The sequence below is a fragment of the Helianthus annuus genome, chromosome 11, assembly GCF_002127325.2.
Source record: "Helianthus annuus cultivar XRQ/B chromosome 11, HanXRQr2.0-SUNRISE, whole genome shotgun sequence".
Classification (NCBI taxonomy): domain Eukaryota; kingdom Viridiplantae; phylum Streptophyta; class Magnoliopsida; order Asterales; family Asteraceae; genus Helianthus; species Helianthus annuus.
Window position 1 is genome coordinate 58,961,919 of NC_035443.2, and position 17,571 is coordinate 58,979,489.

General features: G+C 33.6%; 1 protein-coding gene and 2 long non-coding RNA genes across 6 annotated transcripts; 1 reads left to right on the forward strand and 2 right to left on the reverse strand.

The window, feature by feature from the left end:
• Positions 1–1,219: 1,219 nt before the first annotated feature.
• LOC110928303 lies at positions 1,220–2,416 on the reverse strand. 2 transcript variants are annotated; one of them, XR_004871356.1, is made up of 4 exons: positions 2,242–2,416; positions 1,884–1,997; positions 1,610–1,671; positions 1,220–1,513 (listed from the first exon to the last, which is right to left on the reverse strand). It is a non-coding gene; the product is annotated as an uncharacterized LOC110928303 (long non-coding RNA). The 2 variants fall into 2 exon arrangements; XR_004871355.1 differs by lacking the exon at positions 2,242–2,416 and having other exon boundaries at positions 1,884–2,140.
• Positions 2,417–2,505: 89 nt separating this feature from the next.
• On the reverse strand, positions 2,506–6,110 carry LOC110930633. Of its 3 annotated transcripts, none has more exons than XR_002587949.2 (4): positions 5,846–6,110; positions 3,410–3,482; positions 3,056–3,166; positions 2,506–2,954 (listed from the first exon to the last, which is right to left on the reverse strand). It is a non-coding gene; the product is annotated as an uncharacterized LOC110930633 (long non-coding RNA). The 3 variants fall into 3 exon arrangements; XR_002587948.2 differs by having other exon boundaries at positions 3,056–3,179; XR_004871357.1 differs by having other exon boundaries at positions 3,043–3,179.
• A 4,206-nt stretch (positions 6,111–10,316) lies between these two features.
• LOC110930634 lies at positions 10,317–11,584 on the forward strand. Its single transcript, XM_022173980.2, has 3 exons — positions 10,317–10,573; positions 10,908–11,242; positions 11,337–11,584. Exons 1-3 carry the CDS (start codon positions 10,332–10,334, stop codon positions 11,426–11,428), a joined length of 669 nt encoding a protein of 222 aa, XP_022029672.1. The 5' UTR covers positions 10,317–10,331; the 3' UTR covers positions 11,429–11,584.
• Positions 11,585–17,571: the final 5,987 nt, after the last annotated feature.

A 17,571-nucleotide genomic window follows, 5' to 3' on the forward strand; every position in this document is an offset into this window, starting at 1 on the left:
TGAGTCAAAACTTTGTCTCCAGTCTTCTTGCAATCTTCAAGTAGTCTTGCACTGTCTTTGGTCTTTGGATAGCTTTAGCTTCAACAGCTTCTGTCAGCAACAGACCCCAAAATATGCGAAGCACCTTAACTCGCACACGCACATGCGTGTGGCATGGGTGATGAGCGCAATGCGTCGCTTTGATGGCGCACTTTGCACTTCATAACACATTTTTGTTGTTTCAATCAAAAACATAAAGTCAACTAAATTGTACCGAAGATGTTTATTACAATTTATTTTCATTTTATTCTAGATTAAGGTGTTTCAACTTTCGTTTTACCACAAAAATATGGTGCTCTTTCGTTGAAACATACACTAGAATTCACAACAATTCTTCTAAACACACTGAAAACTTTCCATCAATGTCTTGATCTTTCAGATTGTTCTTGCTAGACATAATACATTGTTTCGGTTGTTGTATCATGGGAAATCAACGAGTTCTTCAGGAAGACTCACAATCTATTTTAAGAAACCCATAAGAGACACGAATGCTTAGCCACCGTTCCTCTTGTTCCTCTTATGTTTTTGTATTTTTTCCGTTATGTTATGTCACCAAACACACACGAAGTTACTGCATTCCTTTTGTTTTGTATGTTTTTTAATTCTAAAAGTGTTTTGGGATTTACTTTACTAAATGCTTCTCCTACATTTAAACCTACCAAGGGTGAGTTTATAAAATTATTATAGTTCTCATTATCACTTTACCCTATAGCCGTAGTCATTCTATGTAACATACTTAGGAGACCATAATATATGATCAAATAATCTTTGATAAGCGTGCAGGTCTCCTTTCAAGCAGAACCACAAACAAAGCATGAAATGGTTTGTTAAAGTAGGTGGGGACATTTATGTATTTAACCTAATATCTCATACAATTAACCGATGATAAGAGTAAATTTGTTCACCCACTCTTCTCTCTTTTTATTATTTCTTTTTGAGTTTTTTTATTAAGCAATCATATTTTAAAATGAAAAAAATATATATATAAAATTACAAATTATTTTTCTATGTTGTAACATGAATACTCATCCATCTAACTCGCTCTAATAATCGCCAACGACGTACTTAACTTGATTTTAGGTGTTTTTTGCCTTCCATTTATAGATATTTATCATAGTAAATATCTTAGGTGTTTTTAAACCTTAAGAAATACATTTTAAATATGTGTATATAAAGTAACTAGGTTATCACCCGCGAACTTCGCGGGTCGGAAATTTAATATACATTATCACAAAGTGTACAAATCTATATAAGTAATCAGACTGCAATTCAAAATTAAAAACAAACATCACCTCGCCACTACTTTCTAACTCAAATTGGGATTTGTAAGGACTGAAATGATACACGTAGAAAATAATCTCAGCACTACCAGTCTATCACTATCTTTTTCATCAGCAATGTTGCAAGCTAATCACCAACTGTTAATGTTTTCTGGTCCATACCAAAATTGATTTTCCATCATGTAATCGTCTTTCTAAAATTCAAAAAATAAAAAAAAAATCACCTTCATGTAATATGTCAACAATTAGAAGATAAGATCTACAACATCAGTAGTTATAAGAAAATATACCTTCAGCTCATCTTGCTTTATCACAACATCCTCCATTTTAAATCAAAGGAAAGAAATTAAATCTGTACACAAAATCAAAACAATTTGGAAATGAAAAAAATAAAATTACTAACGTATTACAGCACAAGCTACCAAGGCGGGTACCATGAAGGGTGTAAGAAGATTCTGCATCATATTCATGCCATTACAACTGCTTTTGATAACCGAATTTAGTTAAGAAAAATAAGCAAGCAACGTGAGGATATACATGTAGCTAATATCTAACATACATCACCTTTTGATACAATTCCTCTTTAAAATCTCCACCATTTGTTGTTGAATCAAATGGTACCCCGCTTAGAACTCATAAAGAGAAGATAAGTATCCCAGCCTCAAATATCAAGAGAACCTGCAACAAATGGATGATCAAGAAGCTTTGGCCAAGCCAGTTGCTATGAGAATCCTATAGTCATTTCTTGAAGGCTCACGTCTAACAACCATTATGCTATCAACACTGACGGATTCCTTACACGCACCTTCAGTTACACATCAACGCCAATATTCGCTTCCCACTTTTCCAGAATACGCCGAAATAAAACAAAAGGTATGTATGTAAAAAGTAATTGCAATAGCAAGACAATTCTCTGTAATACCTGGATATTTGAAGGGAGAAACGATAGCTCATATTTTCCAAGATAAAGAGATAAGCTTGAGGCAGATAGTCCCTTTCAAAAGCAAAGAGAACAGTGAGAAAAGATGCACATCAATCAACAAATAAGAAAACCATCATTCATTTACCGATTGATACCGTTTCTTCATTATCGTAGATTACTATAATCATTAGCACTATGAAAGGGAAAAGTAGAAGAGCAATTGCGACGAATGAAATCATTAATCCCAATGTCACCAAAAAGCGATTATCATATTTAACTTACACTCACAACTTTCTTTCACAAGTAGCATCAAATCGTTAGTCAACAGTTGACAATTAAGGAAGAACTATCGAATTATGGTTTCGAGACCTCTTTAGACGACACTGAAAGAAAACCCATAATTCCTCATCATCAAATTTGAAACCAAATAACATAATCACTCGAAATCGAATGGACAACCTTTGTGACCGATTGCATATAGGACAAAAGGTCTTTCGATTGTTTTGTTGCAAGCAGAAAATTTCTTTAAGAATTAGAAACAACAATTAATAATCCAAATAAACAAAAAGAATGACTTCTCGCTGAATATTGAAGGTACCTGATGCGATAGAATGAAAAACAAAGAGGCGAATTTCGATTTCAGTCTAACCGGTTTGTTCATCTTTATCATCTTCGCTATCACTGTCTTCTGGATCATCTACCATCGAATAATGCTACGTCACAATAATCAGTATAAACAAAAAAATTAATATTAGTCAAGCAAATAGTAAAAATAAAACAATTATTCACGGGTGTATATACCTGATCTTTTTACCTAAAGAGCATGGCTTAGAGAAGAACCACAATGTTTGCTTCCATAGCGATATGTTGGATCCACACAACTGACATCCATAGCGATCTGCTGCATCCTTGATGTGTGTCTAACCTATAAATCCCAACTTTATTGTTTCCACTGTTAGGAAAGATTCAAAAACATATAAATGCACAACTTCAATATATGACAAAAGTTTCTTCTAAGAAAAGACTTCCCAAACAAACCCATGTACAAAATGACAAATCTGACTCTTATAATCTTATAGTAAATATAAACAGACCACCGCTAAGCCAACTAACATGCAATCACCGACAACCAAGAGAACATTGAGTTAAAATTAGGTTAACGTTATACCTTCTTTAATTTTTTCGATTGTTCTTCTGATTTTGGCAATCTCTACTGGAAGATCAAAAACCGCTTCATGAACCTGATAAAAAAAATAAATTTCATAAAATATTGCTACAGTAAAAAAATCATTACATAGCTCACATGGATGAATAGTGAATAAACAACCTTTCATCTAAAATAACATGTAGTTTTCTCAGTTCATCAACAGCGATTGCATAAACATCTGCTAAGAGTCCAATAATGGTTCTGCTTAAAACATTAATCCTCTTGATAGAGCAGGATCCCTACTCAACTGTAATTGTGGTCCATCCCTACAATACAATCATGAGGAAAGAAAATCAACATATAGATAAAAAAATACAAATATTAATAAGTGCGTGCAAAATTGTTAAGATATACTACCTGCTCGTGTGTGATAAGAGAACACATTAATGGAAAACAATAAGAGACTTTACACGTGAAACACAAAATATCATCAAGAGAATAACCCAAACCTCTTCTTCTATGAACATTGGGCTCAGATCAAGACTTGGTCATCATCACAACCCTAAAACAGCCGATTCCAAAGACCGTTACAACCTGTTGCTGCAATATTTGTATTCAAACTACTTATGCTACCTTTATTTTTTCCATCATGGCCACATTTTGGGTAGAAAACTGTTGGTTGGTAATATAATATAAATAATCTTTTCATGTAAAACACCCCTGCTCAACCATTTTGCCAGACATACACTATCTCTCCCTTTTCTACAGAAAAGACAATGCTAAAATAGATTGCCTACTTGCTTATCGTCGTTACTATAAATAAATAAAAATTATATCGATAAGAAGTTCTAGCAATTGCCATTAGCTCTTTTAGCAGCTCCGCAAAAGAAAATGTAGAAGCTATTTTCAAAAGCAAATAGCACACCCTATGACACTTCCAGCTCCATGACACTATCATAATTTAGCAACTCACATGCACCTTTTCAAATTAATTTACTCCCAGTTTCTATGCCAAATGAACATTCAGTAGACGACATCAGTAAAACAAAATTTACCTGAAGATTGGTCCATGGCTTGTAATATATTACAATATTTTTGGGCAAATATTTAAGGACTCAAATGTTTTTTTTTTTTTTTTTTTTTGCTGTTAAACAACCATTCACAAAAAAAAAGATTAGAATAAAACATATATAGGGAAAGCTACACTGAAGATTATAAGCTACACCCTGGACATCATGTGATTCCCTTGTGCAAATATATGATCAGTTATCAGTAATGTTTATAACTCAAAGTACCGATGTAGGATGGGAATTAGGGCTTTACTAATGAGATAAAAAATAATGGACAGGTCATCAAAGAATTAAAAAAAGAGGTCTCATTATTTAAACCTTATTTAAAGTGCAGAGAGAAACAAATTATAATGATATTTCTACCTTAACTTCTGGCATTTTCACTGTTTTAGTTATAAACCGAACACCATGTGTCAAGCAAAAGATGCTCACAATTTCTCATGACGAAAAAAGTTCGGGAAGAGCATCGTTCCAACAAATTGCTAACATGTAATAGGAGGGCGGTTTCCTTGTTCATGGAAGGGTGAGGGGACATCCTTGTCAAAAAGATTGCTGGTAAAAATAACAAATTTGATAAATTAGTATAAAATTTGAAGTAAAAAAATTATTATACTTCAAAGAAAAAGATAACAACATATAGATTTCGAATAAGTATAAAGTGTTTTCCTTTCTTTATCAACTCATCGCTTAAACCAGACAAATGTGGTTTTGATATATGTTGTAAATACAACGTATGAAGATGGAAAAAAATATATTCATGCATCAAACATCAAATGAAAATAAGTACAAATCTATATTCATGCATCAAACATCATATATAAACCAAATAAATCCTCATTTTGATGCAAATTTAAGTAAATAATCATTTACCTTAAAATATCGGTACTTCTTTCCTCGGGATCCATATATCCTGTTCACAACATTATTTCCATCAGACTCTTATGTGTTATAAAAACAAATAATTATTAGCAGCAATTATACAACCAACAGTTATTATAAGCCAATTCCAATGTGTTGTGTGCTATCTAAATTGAACCCTAAAATTGAATAATGTGCATGAACCCTAAAATTGAAGCATTAATCCTAGATATTAAACATCAATTGAAAAGAATTACTCAAAAGATGATGAAAACTCCAATCAATTACCCCAAAAAATAGAAAAAAAAACTGATTATCATCCTAACAATTGATTTTATATAAAAAAAAATCACCCAAAAGAAACATCCACAACTGTTGTAAACAACCACCTAGTACCACTTGGAGAACAAACGAAACCACTCATCGAACTGGATTAACGGATTATTGATGAGAGAATCAAGATGATTGAGGATTGAAGAAGATACAATAGATTAAACATTACAATAAACAATAATAAAAGATTTCATACCTGGTTATTGAATCGGTGAAGAGAAGAGATTGCTTCTCCAATTGAGCGATGAAGGAGAGGTGGCTAGGGTTTATCATAGCGTGAAGGAGAAGACTGAAGTGGCGGTGAAAAGGTGTAGATTTAGGGTTTTTGAGCATTCAAATACCCGGGTCATATGGATTGTATGGATCCCGTGTCTTTCCACTTTGTTTCGGATCCCGCGTCCCAAATAGAGAATGGAAGATTGAGATTGCTTCCCACCTAAATCTTACACCATAATATGCCACATCAGCAAATTGTTTTACCATCACATGCTACATGGCCCAAATCCTTTTCATTTATTAATATATATAGATTACTCTTATGCATTGATAACAGATGAAAATACAATTTCTAAAGTTATATATGCCACTAAAAAAATTAGATACCTGAATTTGATATTGAAATAAGAAAAGATTTACATGAGTATGAGTATGAGTATTTCCTTCTTTGCTTTGCTCATGATTGGTGTATTTTGTTTTTCCACATGCTTATATCTTGTTGATGTTTATGTTATCATTAATACAGAAAATGATGATCCAAACAAGGGTTTAGGGTGGAAGGAGTGCTCCCCTAAATGAGGAGTGGTAAACACTTTTATTACCCAATAATCTTTGCCATGTCAACTCCCCCATTCACTCCCCATTTTGCACTTAATCACTAACGGTGCTCAAACACATGGAGAGTGATAAACAATTTAAAAAAAAGTGTGATTAGTTGAAAGGGGTTGAGACCCACCATTAACCCCCCCCCTCCTCTCTATCTTCTCTTCCCACATCCGTGACTACTCACCGCCTACACCCCTCTCCGCTCACCCCTCCAACACCAACACCGACATCCCCTTCCCGTGCGGCAACCCAACACCCCGCAACCACTCCCCAATAGCACTCCGCCCACCCTTACTTGCTTTTAATCAAATGTTTGAATGTGCATGTAAGAGGACAAAGGGACATGCATATGTTAACACATATGATGACATAAGAAGGAAAATTGTAAGTTTTTATTTTAACTATGTTTAAAGAAGTTCGCCGTGATGCGGCAAATTTCTATTGTTATTTAGTCTGTGTTTACATGTGTTTAGAAATCACTACGAGCGTGTTGCGAACAGAACTGCTAACAAGAATGGAAAGAAAATGTAAAAAAAAAACACTAAAAGATAACCGAAAAAAATCAACCAAAAAAAGTTGTATGGTAACGATGTTGTTCGTATGAAACCCGTGGTCAGAGATGAGCAAATTGTTCTGGGTACCGGTACCGAATTTGTCGAACCGAAAGATCTTAAGTACCAATTTGGTACCGACTATTGGCGTTCCTGGTACCGGTTCACTACCGTTTTTTACTTTCATATACCGGTACCATAACCGGTATTTTCGGTATCAGTACCGATTCTGTATCGGTTGGCACCGAGCTCATCCCTACCCCTGAAACTAAAAAAGAAAAAATTAAAAGTTGAAGAAAATCAACAAAAAAAGTTGTACGATACCATTGTTCGTATGGTAACCGTGATCAGGGATGAGTAAATGGTACCAGGTAGCCGCACTAAATTTTCCGAACCAAAAGATTTCCAATATCAATTTGACACCAACTTTTGGTGTTTTCTGTATTAGTGCCGGTTTTTACGTTCATGTACTGATACCGAACAGGACCGTACCGGTATTTTCGATACCAGTACCGGTTCGATACCTGTTGACACCAAGTTTATCCCAACTCCTGATATTAAAAAAAGGATTAAAGTTTAAAAGTAAAGAAAATAACTATTATTATAATATTAAAATAATAAAAGTATTAAAAAAACGATATATTATTATAATATTAAAATCATTATTCATTTCAACTTGTTTATTAATATATAGTAATATATAGTAATAATATCACAACATTTTAATTTTGTATTACATTAGACTAGTTTTTATAGAGGTGATATTTGGTTTGGTTATAGCATTTCTTATTTTTTTTAGAATAATATTGAATGTACAAATAAAAAACTTTAAACCTTTTGAAGTGCTTTGATAGATCATTTTATTTTTAGGTAAAAAGTGAGCGTTGAAGTTGAGAAAATCAAGTTGTTTCAAATGCGATAAAATATTGATGAGGACCATGAAAGAAAAGAGTGTGAGTTAGAAGTTATGCAAATACATAGTGACAACCAACGAAGTTGCAAAAGCTTATGGGACAACTACTTATTGGGGTCGAGAGTTTCAGCTCATAGATTTAGTTGTTAGCATAGCTTATGGATCTAGTTTTTGTCGCTCTTTATGATTGTAATTGACAAATTTTTGTTGATGACATTGGTCTTTTTGAATTTGGACATGTTAAAGTACACTATAAGATTCTCTTCAATATCTGTGTTATTATTGTTTTTGTGTAATTTATATACTAGTGCATATAAATATCAATTATAGTGTTTTAAACAACTATGCTAAAAAGTTGCATTCAAATATAAACAAGGTTGCATTTAAGTAAATATTAAAGTTGCATTTGAGTGCATAAATGGTTGCATTTCTTTAACTAATTATAATAAAAGTTGCATTTTAAAGGTAAAAAGTTGCGTCACCAAAAGAAATGTTGCATGCTAAAAAGGTTGCATTTTAATACTAAAAGCAACGCTTTCAAAAAAGTTGTATTATGCATTTAAAAGGTTACATTAGGTCTAATGCAACTGCTTTTCCTGCAGCCCCCACTAAAAGGATGCATTAGGCCTAATGCAACATTTTCAAGGCCTAATGTAACACTTCTCTGAGGTTGCATTTGCTTATTTACTTGTAGTAGTATGAAAAGTAGATACTCGAATCTAATTGAAGTATGTTGTATTATTAGCAGATACAATTTTTTAAGACCACACAGGTTTACATGAGTATGAAAAGTAAATACTCGGATCTAATTCATGTATCTTGTATTATTAAAAGATACAAATTTTTTAAGGCTACACAAATATAAGTAGATACTGGAATCTATTTCTGTAAAAGCTATATACTCGGATCTAATTCGTATATAACTAACCAATGTGATTGATCCTCATGTCTTAATTTTTAAAATTATTCTCCATATTTGTGTGGTATGCATACCAATGTTTTTTTATTTTTTTTTTGTTGGATCACTCGAAGTTCAACTTCTCATTGTTTATTATACATTTGAATATTTTCTGTGTTAGCTTGATTTACAAAAACTTTACTACAAAGAAAATTATAAATAATTATACCATTTATACTTCATATTCTTATTCTTTAGGGTAATAATAAACAAATTAATATTAAACTTCCCATAATTATTTTTTAATTTTGAAGACATTAATGTTTAATTAATATATCTAAGTCATCACACATTATTCAGTTTTTAATATATATATATATATATAGTTTTAATAAATTTAAATATACGAACACATAAAATTTTCAATAATATCAAGAACTCACGAATTCGTTCATACTATCTCTCTCAAATGTGTTCATCAAGAACGTTTGAAACATGTGTTTTTATTTTATTTAACGACATAATTTGATTAATGCAAATTAAATTCTCCAACCGCGAGTATTCGTGGGTAATAACCTAGTATTATAAATAATAGATATTCAAATATCTATTATTACATGGTAGATATTCAAATAGATGACGAATATAGTGGTGGTTCATTGACAAATACAAAACCTTTAAACATTTTGGCTTAGAAGGGGAGGCAGGGCCGGCCTGTAAGGCTTATCAACCTAGGCTAAGGCCTAGGGCCACCAAAAAACAAGGGCCTTCAATTTTATTTCCTTTCATATATTAGACTTGAATTTGTCATTTAAACAACGTTTCTAGGCCCAAGATTTAGGATTTACACTAGGAGTCTGCATTGTCCACGCACACAACACATCAACCCTTGTTACTTGCGGCGTCTTTTGAGTAACCAATGTGAAACTGATCGCAGATTGAGCGAAATTAGGGCCAAGATTAGGAAAAATCATCGCTATGGTTATTCAATATCTCAAATCTCAATCTCAATTCCTTATACTAATTCAATAGGGCCCTGACTTTGTGGTTCGCTTAGTGCCTCCAAAAACGTTGGAACGACCCTGAGGGGAGGTCTTGAGTTCAAATCTCACAAATTACAGGGATTAAAGAAATTTATCGTTAAAAAAACGGGTATTCAAATAGATTTACATATCATTTATCACATTACGGAGGAAAATCCAGTTTTTAAGATACTCATATTTGATTAAGCTATCCTTAATGTGTTCTATGTTTTTTTATCACTATCGAACAAAATTCGTATGTTAATGTGGAAACACATGTAGATAATCACGTGTATCATAACTATATATATGAGTTATATACTAGTGATAAAATTTTCTCTTTTCATTTTCAATATAAGAATAAATATCAAACGACAAACCGCGTAAACAAAGTACACATTAAAAACACGTGGGTCGTATATTTCTACAGCTCACCATTCTCTTCTATAAGTAAGTGATCATTTCCGCAGATCTGGATGCACTCACCACTCCAGTTATCAATACCCTTTTTGCTTGCTTTCTGCTTAATGGCAAATCAGGCAATTAATCATCAGTTCATGGCCAAAGAATCATCTTCAACGCAGCAGTTGCCACTTCTATCTCTCAATCACGTCTCATTTATCTGCAGATCTGTTCGTACATCCGTCAAGTTCTACACTGACGTTCTTGGATTCGTTCTCATCCGACGCCCTTCCTCCTTCGATTTCGAAGGCGCTTGGTGAGCATCACGTACTATTTTTCCAGTAGGGGTGTTCATAGTCTGGTTCGGTTAGTTTTGATGAAAATGTTGGACGGATCTGTTAACTATTGTTTTGAGAAACGGAAAGCTAAACGTGTCAGATTGGTTGGGTCAGCTACGCTGACCGAACCAGCCAAAACCGTTCATTTAAATTAGATATGGTTTCTAGCTTTTTTAAGCTAAACTCGATCTATTCTATGAGTGGGATTTTACTGGGTGCATTTGTTTGTTAGTTTTAACCTAAACTTAATTTGAGTATTAGTTCATTTTGAGGATATCGACTCACAATTCTTGATGATTTGATTTGCAACAGGTTGTTCAACCATGGGATTGGAATCCATTTGTTAGAAATGGAGTCAACTCCAGCAAAGAAAGCAGTGATCAATCCAAAAGACAACCACATTTCGTTTCAATGCACAAATATGGATCTCATAATCAAGAAACTCAAGGAAATGGGAATCGAATATGTGACCGCGGTTGTAAAAGAAGGAGGTGTGGAGGTGAACCAACTCTTCTTCCATGATCCAGATGGTTACATGATTGAGATATGCAATTGCCATGTTCTCCCTGTGCTTCCTATCACCTCATGCCCCCTCAAGAAGAGCGCACCCGTTCCACAAGTCAACCGTATTGAATCCTCCTTCTACGGTATAGTTAAAAGCGTGTGATTATGTGATTTTTGTTCATACAAGAAAACATGATTTCTAACACATTTGAATTGGGGATGTTGATGAAAATGCAGATGAAACAAGATCCAAGAATTACTTTTGTGGAGAAGATGAGGGTTTGATGATGGAGAATTTCTTGATAGACATGATGGGTATCTCTTTTTAAAGTAAATATTCATGGGAGTTCAATTGGTGCTTGTTTAGAAATGGAATATTTCTGGTGGATTTTTGCATCTTTTTACCAAGTGTTTCCTTCAAACTTAGAGCAATCTTTTGTATGTAATTATAAAATAACAGTGAAAGAAAACCATTTCGTTAGAAATGAATTTTATTTGATATGTAAGCATATTTTTAGTAACTTATATTTTATATGTTACCATGTGACATTATCTTGGATCTTTTAAGTTATTGAAGTGACTAAGGTACAACAATTCTTTGGCCGTTTTAAAGACACTTTATAACAGAGCTTTACAAGCTCTTTTAATTGTGTTTTGTGTAAAATGAAGCTATAGACTAGTACGCTATTATTGAAACCGACGGCTAGATTGTACTTACATCGGCGATTAAGTTAATAGTGTTGGCCGTAAACAATGACATCAAAAAAAGAAGTTAGGTATTATTTATTATTTATATATTGGGTGTTGGCCGTAAACAATGACATCAAAAAAAGAAGTTAGGTATTATTTATTATTTATATATTGGGTCAGTTGTGTAAAAAAGTCTAAAGTTAGTTTAGAGTCTCTTATGTCAAGTATGCAAAGTATAGGGGTCATTTATGTATATGTATGTAAATTAGTGCCTTGTTCCCCAAGGCAATCTAGGGTATAAATACTGGTATATGTAAGCATTTGAACAAAATGTATGTATGTGTTTAGTACGTGAATTCTCTGATCATAAATTCATTCAGTGTGCAAGTGTTTGTGTTTTTTCAATTCTATCAAATAGTTTAGAACCTTTACATAATGTGTACATAAAATACTTTTATTGAACATTCAAGGAATCTTGTATTAGTGAGTATGTATATAACTGGTATATAGTTGGTTAGGAGTTTGTTTGTCCTAGTCAGCAAGTTAGTTAGAGTGGTAGTTACTCTCCTCATTGTGTATATATTATGAGATAGTAGGATGTATGTAAACTAACATTTTTGGTAATTGAATGTATGAATGAGATGTTAACCAGCTTTATGGTATTAGAGTTGTGATAACATCAACAGCGAAGTTTCTTTCTTTTCTGGCTGCTTTTTTAGGTATTCTTCTTCTTCTTCTCCAATTCCTCTGAAACTTTTCCTGCTACTTCAGCAATCGGATCAAGTTCAATTGTACAAAACTCTTCTCAAACATGAAAACTGCCAAACATTACGAGCTTTGCTCCAATCAAACTTGATGAACACAATTATTTGAAGTGGAAACATCAAATACTTACAGTTCTTAAAACTCTTGGACATTTAAAGTTCAGATGGATAAGCTTCTACCTTCATCATCTTCACTATGCCATCTTTTCAGTTGTATCTTGCACGAGGAACTAGTTCATCATCTAAATTATGGAAGAACATTGATGATCCTTTTCATCATTAGGTTTTTGTGGAGCAAAATCAGTTTTGTACTCACTTTCATCTTCTCAAACAAGAATCAAAGTCTATTTCAGAATATCTGACCTGTGCGAAGGAGCTAGCCTATGCTCTTGATTCCGTTAGAGATGTAGTTACAGATTAGACTCTTGTGCAACAAGTTCTTGACGGTTTGAACAAAAATTATCACCTATTTGTTTTGAACGTTGAAAATAAAGAGATTCGTCTAAGTTTTTATTAGCTATTAGCGAAACTTCTCACCTTTGAAGCTCGTCTTCAACATCAACATTCAGTAACTCCACCTATTGCAGCCATGGCCGCCATGAACATTCAAGGTCCACATCAAAATCAGTCAAATTTTCTGCTTACTTATCAAATCTATGATAAACAAGGTCACAAAGCCACTCAATGTTATTTCCGATTTGATTTGTCTTCTCAAGGACGTGGTTCAGGTAGTCGATGGTGAGGAAACCAAGGTGTGAGAAATCTAGGTGATACTCACGCGGATAAACTTTCACCCAAGTCTACTCCATGTATCTTTGTTGGTTATGTTCCATCTCATCTCGGTTATCTCTGTTATGATCCTCATACGTCTCGTATGTATACTTCTCATCATGTTCGATTTCACAAGTCCCTATGGTTGTCAAATGGAATTAATTAAGTCCCTACCACTAACAAACCGTTTCTAATTAAGTGAAAAGACTAAAATACCCTCATAACTTTAGTTACCATTTCAGTCCCTGAACGTATAATTCATATATTCCCTCCATATTCAAAACTCTTTCCTAATCTAGTAACTAACCACCTATTAACCTTAACTAATCAGCAATATGATGTTATTAACAACAATAACCCGTATTAAGACATGTAACCGGAATTGAACTCTGTTTGACCTTTAGAACTCGAAATGGGTTTGACCTTTAGAACTTGAAATGTGTTTGACTTTTAGAACTTGAAATGGGTTTGACTTTTAGAACTTTAATTGGGTTTTACTTTTAGAATTTGATCAAGTTAAGGCCTTGACTATCACAGCCTTAACTGAATCCCTGTTCAAATCCCAGTTCAAGTTATAAGCAATGCCTATATCACAACCCTTGGTATAAGTCCTATTGTGCAAACCAAAGTGTATCATCCCTGTTCTATTTATAAGTAAGTTGCATTATGTATAGAAGGCCTAATCATATTGTACCCTGATCAAGTTAAAGGCTTGATTATCACAGCCTTGACTGAATATGCATGCTGCTCTATGTCAATAACTGTACTGTACCATCAACACCTACAACACCTATTAGAAGAATATCCTATTGTGCATAACTATCATGTACCATCAACACCTAACATGCCTACATCAATAACAATATCAACAAAGAATCAATAACATAACTTACATTCACTTAGTTGTTTAGTTACATCTAAATCACATAATTTCATAATGGGTTGAGCATGATCATTAACAACTAAAACCCAAAAAACGGTCAAACTTAAAAACCCATTATGACAGTTAAACGTAGTTTCTAAGTATGCATCATAAATAGGGGGTTTTGGTCACCCTAAAAACCAACACTTCAATACCGTACAATCTTGATTCTGATTCTGAAACGACCCCTATTAACCACCATTTCAATACTAGCACTCCCCACACCCCAAACAACCACTCGCACTTGGATCCTAACCCAACGATTTGAACTTTGGACCCTTAATCCAGCTGTAAATTCTTAGATTAACGTCATCGTTGAACTGTATTAACTTCATACTTTGTTGTTAGGTGAAATAAACAAAATGTTATACCTGTTGCATCCTCATATCGCAGAATCACAACATACAACAACATCTTGTGCTTGATTGGACTTGAAATCAGGTGCCTTGTGGGTGATGGGTGAATGTAGTTGGGAGCCGGAGGTGTGTTGGGGGAGAAGGGATTGAAGTATAGCTTATAAAGGAAGATAGAGAAGTGATATAGTTGACATTGGGGTAAGCTTAGGTGAAATTACCAGTTTGCCTTTGTCAACGTTTTATAATTTGAAAGTCAACTAATGGTCAGTTACAATAAGGACTTGACTGATTCCGATTGACAACCACGTGGATTTGATTGGCCTTTTTTTTCAAATGAGGATTGTATGTGCAATTGGGTGTAAACCACAGGGACTGAAACTGTACTTTACTGTAAACTAAAAAAAAAGGTAAATTAAGTTTAAACTAAAAAGAAAACATAAAATTGAAATAAGAAGAAAAAAGAAAAAACAAAACTGTAAGGATAAAGTTGGGAAAACAGAAAAGGAAACAAAGAGAGTTGAGAAGCCAAAAAAGGGAATCGAATTGGAGACCATGGTCATCCATGCAAACTCTATATATGGGTAATGAAGCCACTAGACCAAACACCTCTTTGCTACGCAGAATTGAAACAAAAGATTAATATAGACTGATCTTGATATATATATTATTTAAAAATTAAAAAAAAATTCGGACCCAGGGGTAGTTTGGGTCTTGGACGGTCGCCCACCTTGCCCACCCTCCAGGCTAGCCCTAACCGTCGCCACCCACAAGGGTAGGCCATGAGAGTTGGGTTTGCCTTAAGGAGTACCGGTGAACCATTTGAGTTGTTTGAGGTCGAAAGACATTGAGATTTGTTGGTGGGTTGTGATTGGTTGGGGCATTTGACTTTAAAAATTAAAAAAAAAAAAAACGCCAATGTTTCATGATTAAAGGGAAATTTTTAAATTTTTTGACATTACGGGATTTGATAGGTTAAGGCAAAGGTATCATCCTTGAGTACCCCTTCCTTCTAAAGATATGCCACTAAACATATTAGATATACCTAAATCGATTCACGTATTAATCATTATTGACATAAGAAAAGACAATTTTAGATGCTACATTAGTATAAAAATAGACACATGGATCTAATTCATGTAAATCTTGTATTATTCGTAGATACAAACTTTTTAAGGCTACACGAATATAAGCTATATACTTGAATCAGATTGCCGTCTCACTTATCTTTGTTCCAGGTACATGAGTAGATATATCATTTATTACAAAGTAGATACTCGAATGCAATTCATCTATCATTTATTATCACTACAATAAATAGTCGGAGGCTAGAGCATTTATTTCATTTTCTTTTCTTCGTTGCTATTAGTAAAAACATAATATTATACCGATTTGTTTATAGAAGCAGGTATAGAGGTACCGGGACCATAATGTTTTTGAAAAAATTAGTAGAGGCGGTATGTTAGTTTTTTTAAAGACCCGTAAGAAAAAATAGATGGAACCCATAGCAACAACGTTAATTTGGTTTAGCGCTGAATCCCTTATGTGATGTATGAAAGTTCGCATGTTTGACTCTCGCTTTAGTTGTTTTTTTCGTTTTTTTATTCCACATACAAATTAGCCACTTGGTCAAAAATGGCATCTTCTAGACTTGCTTCTTCTCAGCATATGTCCGCCCATTAACAAATGATCAACTCTTTGCAAATTGACACACATTAACTTTTCAAATCCATAGATGATTCAAGGTTATCTGCCATGCATCAAATGCTGAAGCATTTTTTTGTCTTTTTGTATTGGGAAATTGGCCTGTAATAATCTTACTTAGTCCTTATTGGCCATTAATAATCCCACCTCAGAATATTCCCTACACCAGTCCCACATTTCACCTAATTTACCTACAGTGGTCCCCCGTTAAAAAAACTTAACGGAGTTAAGCTTTTTTCCAAATTACAAACAGATTTTTAGGACTTTTGATTAGAACGACGATACGAGTCTATTGATGTAAAACTTGCCTCGAAACAATCCTCCAAACGATGAAAACGGCGCTTCAATTCGGGTGTTTAAATTTCCAATTAACCAAAATCAAGTCACTTGGAGCACCATTTTAAAGTATGTTTTACATCAATGGACTCGTATCATCGTTTTGATCAAAAGCCCTAAAAAATTTGTTTGTAATTTGGAAAAAAGCTTAACTCCGTTAAGTTTTTTTAACGGGGGACCATTGTAGGAAAAATAAGTGAAAGGTGGGACTGGTGGGGGGAATATTCTGAGGTGGGATTATTATTGGCCAATAAGGTCTAGGTAGGATTATTACAGGCCAATTCCTCTTTTGTATTTCATAAAGGGAACCAAAGATATTTTTTGAATTGCTATTGAATAATGAAACACTTTAGTTGATATTTTTTCTCTACTATGGTTCTATATATTTCGACTTAGGGTGTGTTTGGCTAAGTTTATTTAACCTAAAAATGACTTTTTGTGAAAATGATTTATTGACTTATGACTTTTTGAAAAGGAGTTCTTAAAAAAGTGTTTGGATTAGCTCATAGGGTGGGAAAAGCCAATAAGTCAATAAGTTGTTTTTTAAAAATTGTTTGGCTTAGCTTATTGATGTAAAATGACTAAAAGAGCTCAAAAAGTTATAAGTTACTCAAAAAGTCACACCATCCTAACTTCTCAAAAATGACTTTTTCTCCTTTACAAAAAATCATTTTGAAAAGTCCTTTTAGGTTTGCCAAACACAAAATCTCCTTATTAGCTTTTTGAAAAAGCTAATAAGTCAACAATTTGGTTCAAAAAGCTTAGCCAAACATGCCCTTATTGTGTGTTTCTAATGATTAAAGATCATATACCTTACCTATGATATTGTGTTTTATTATAATCCTCGCCCCGATCCGACCTGGCATGAACAAGTGGCGGACCTAGTACAAAAAAATCAGGAATATCCCAATTTTTTTATTGGAATCAAGGGT

Coding starts and splice junctions, on each gene's coding strand:
- LOC110930634 (XM_022173980.2), top strand. CDS start 10,332: ATGCACTCACCACTCCAGTTATCAATACCCTTTTTGCTTGCTTTCTGC. Junction 10,574..10,907: donor TTCGATTTCGAAGGCGCTTG/GTGAGCATCACG, acceptor GATTTGCAACAG/GTTGTTCAACCATGGGATTG. Junction 11,243..11,336: donor TATTGAATCCTCCTTCTACG/GTATAGTTAAAA, acceptor ATGAAAATGCAG/ATGAAACAAGATCCAAGAAT.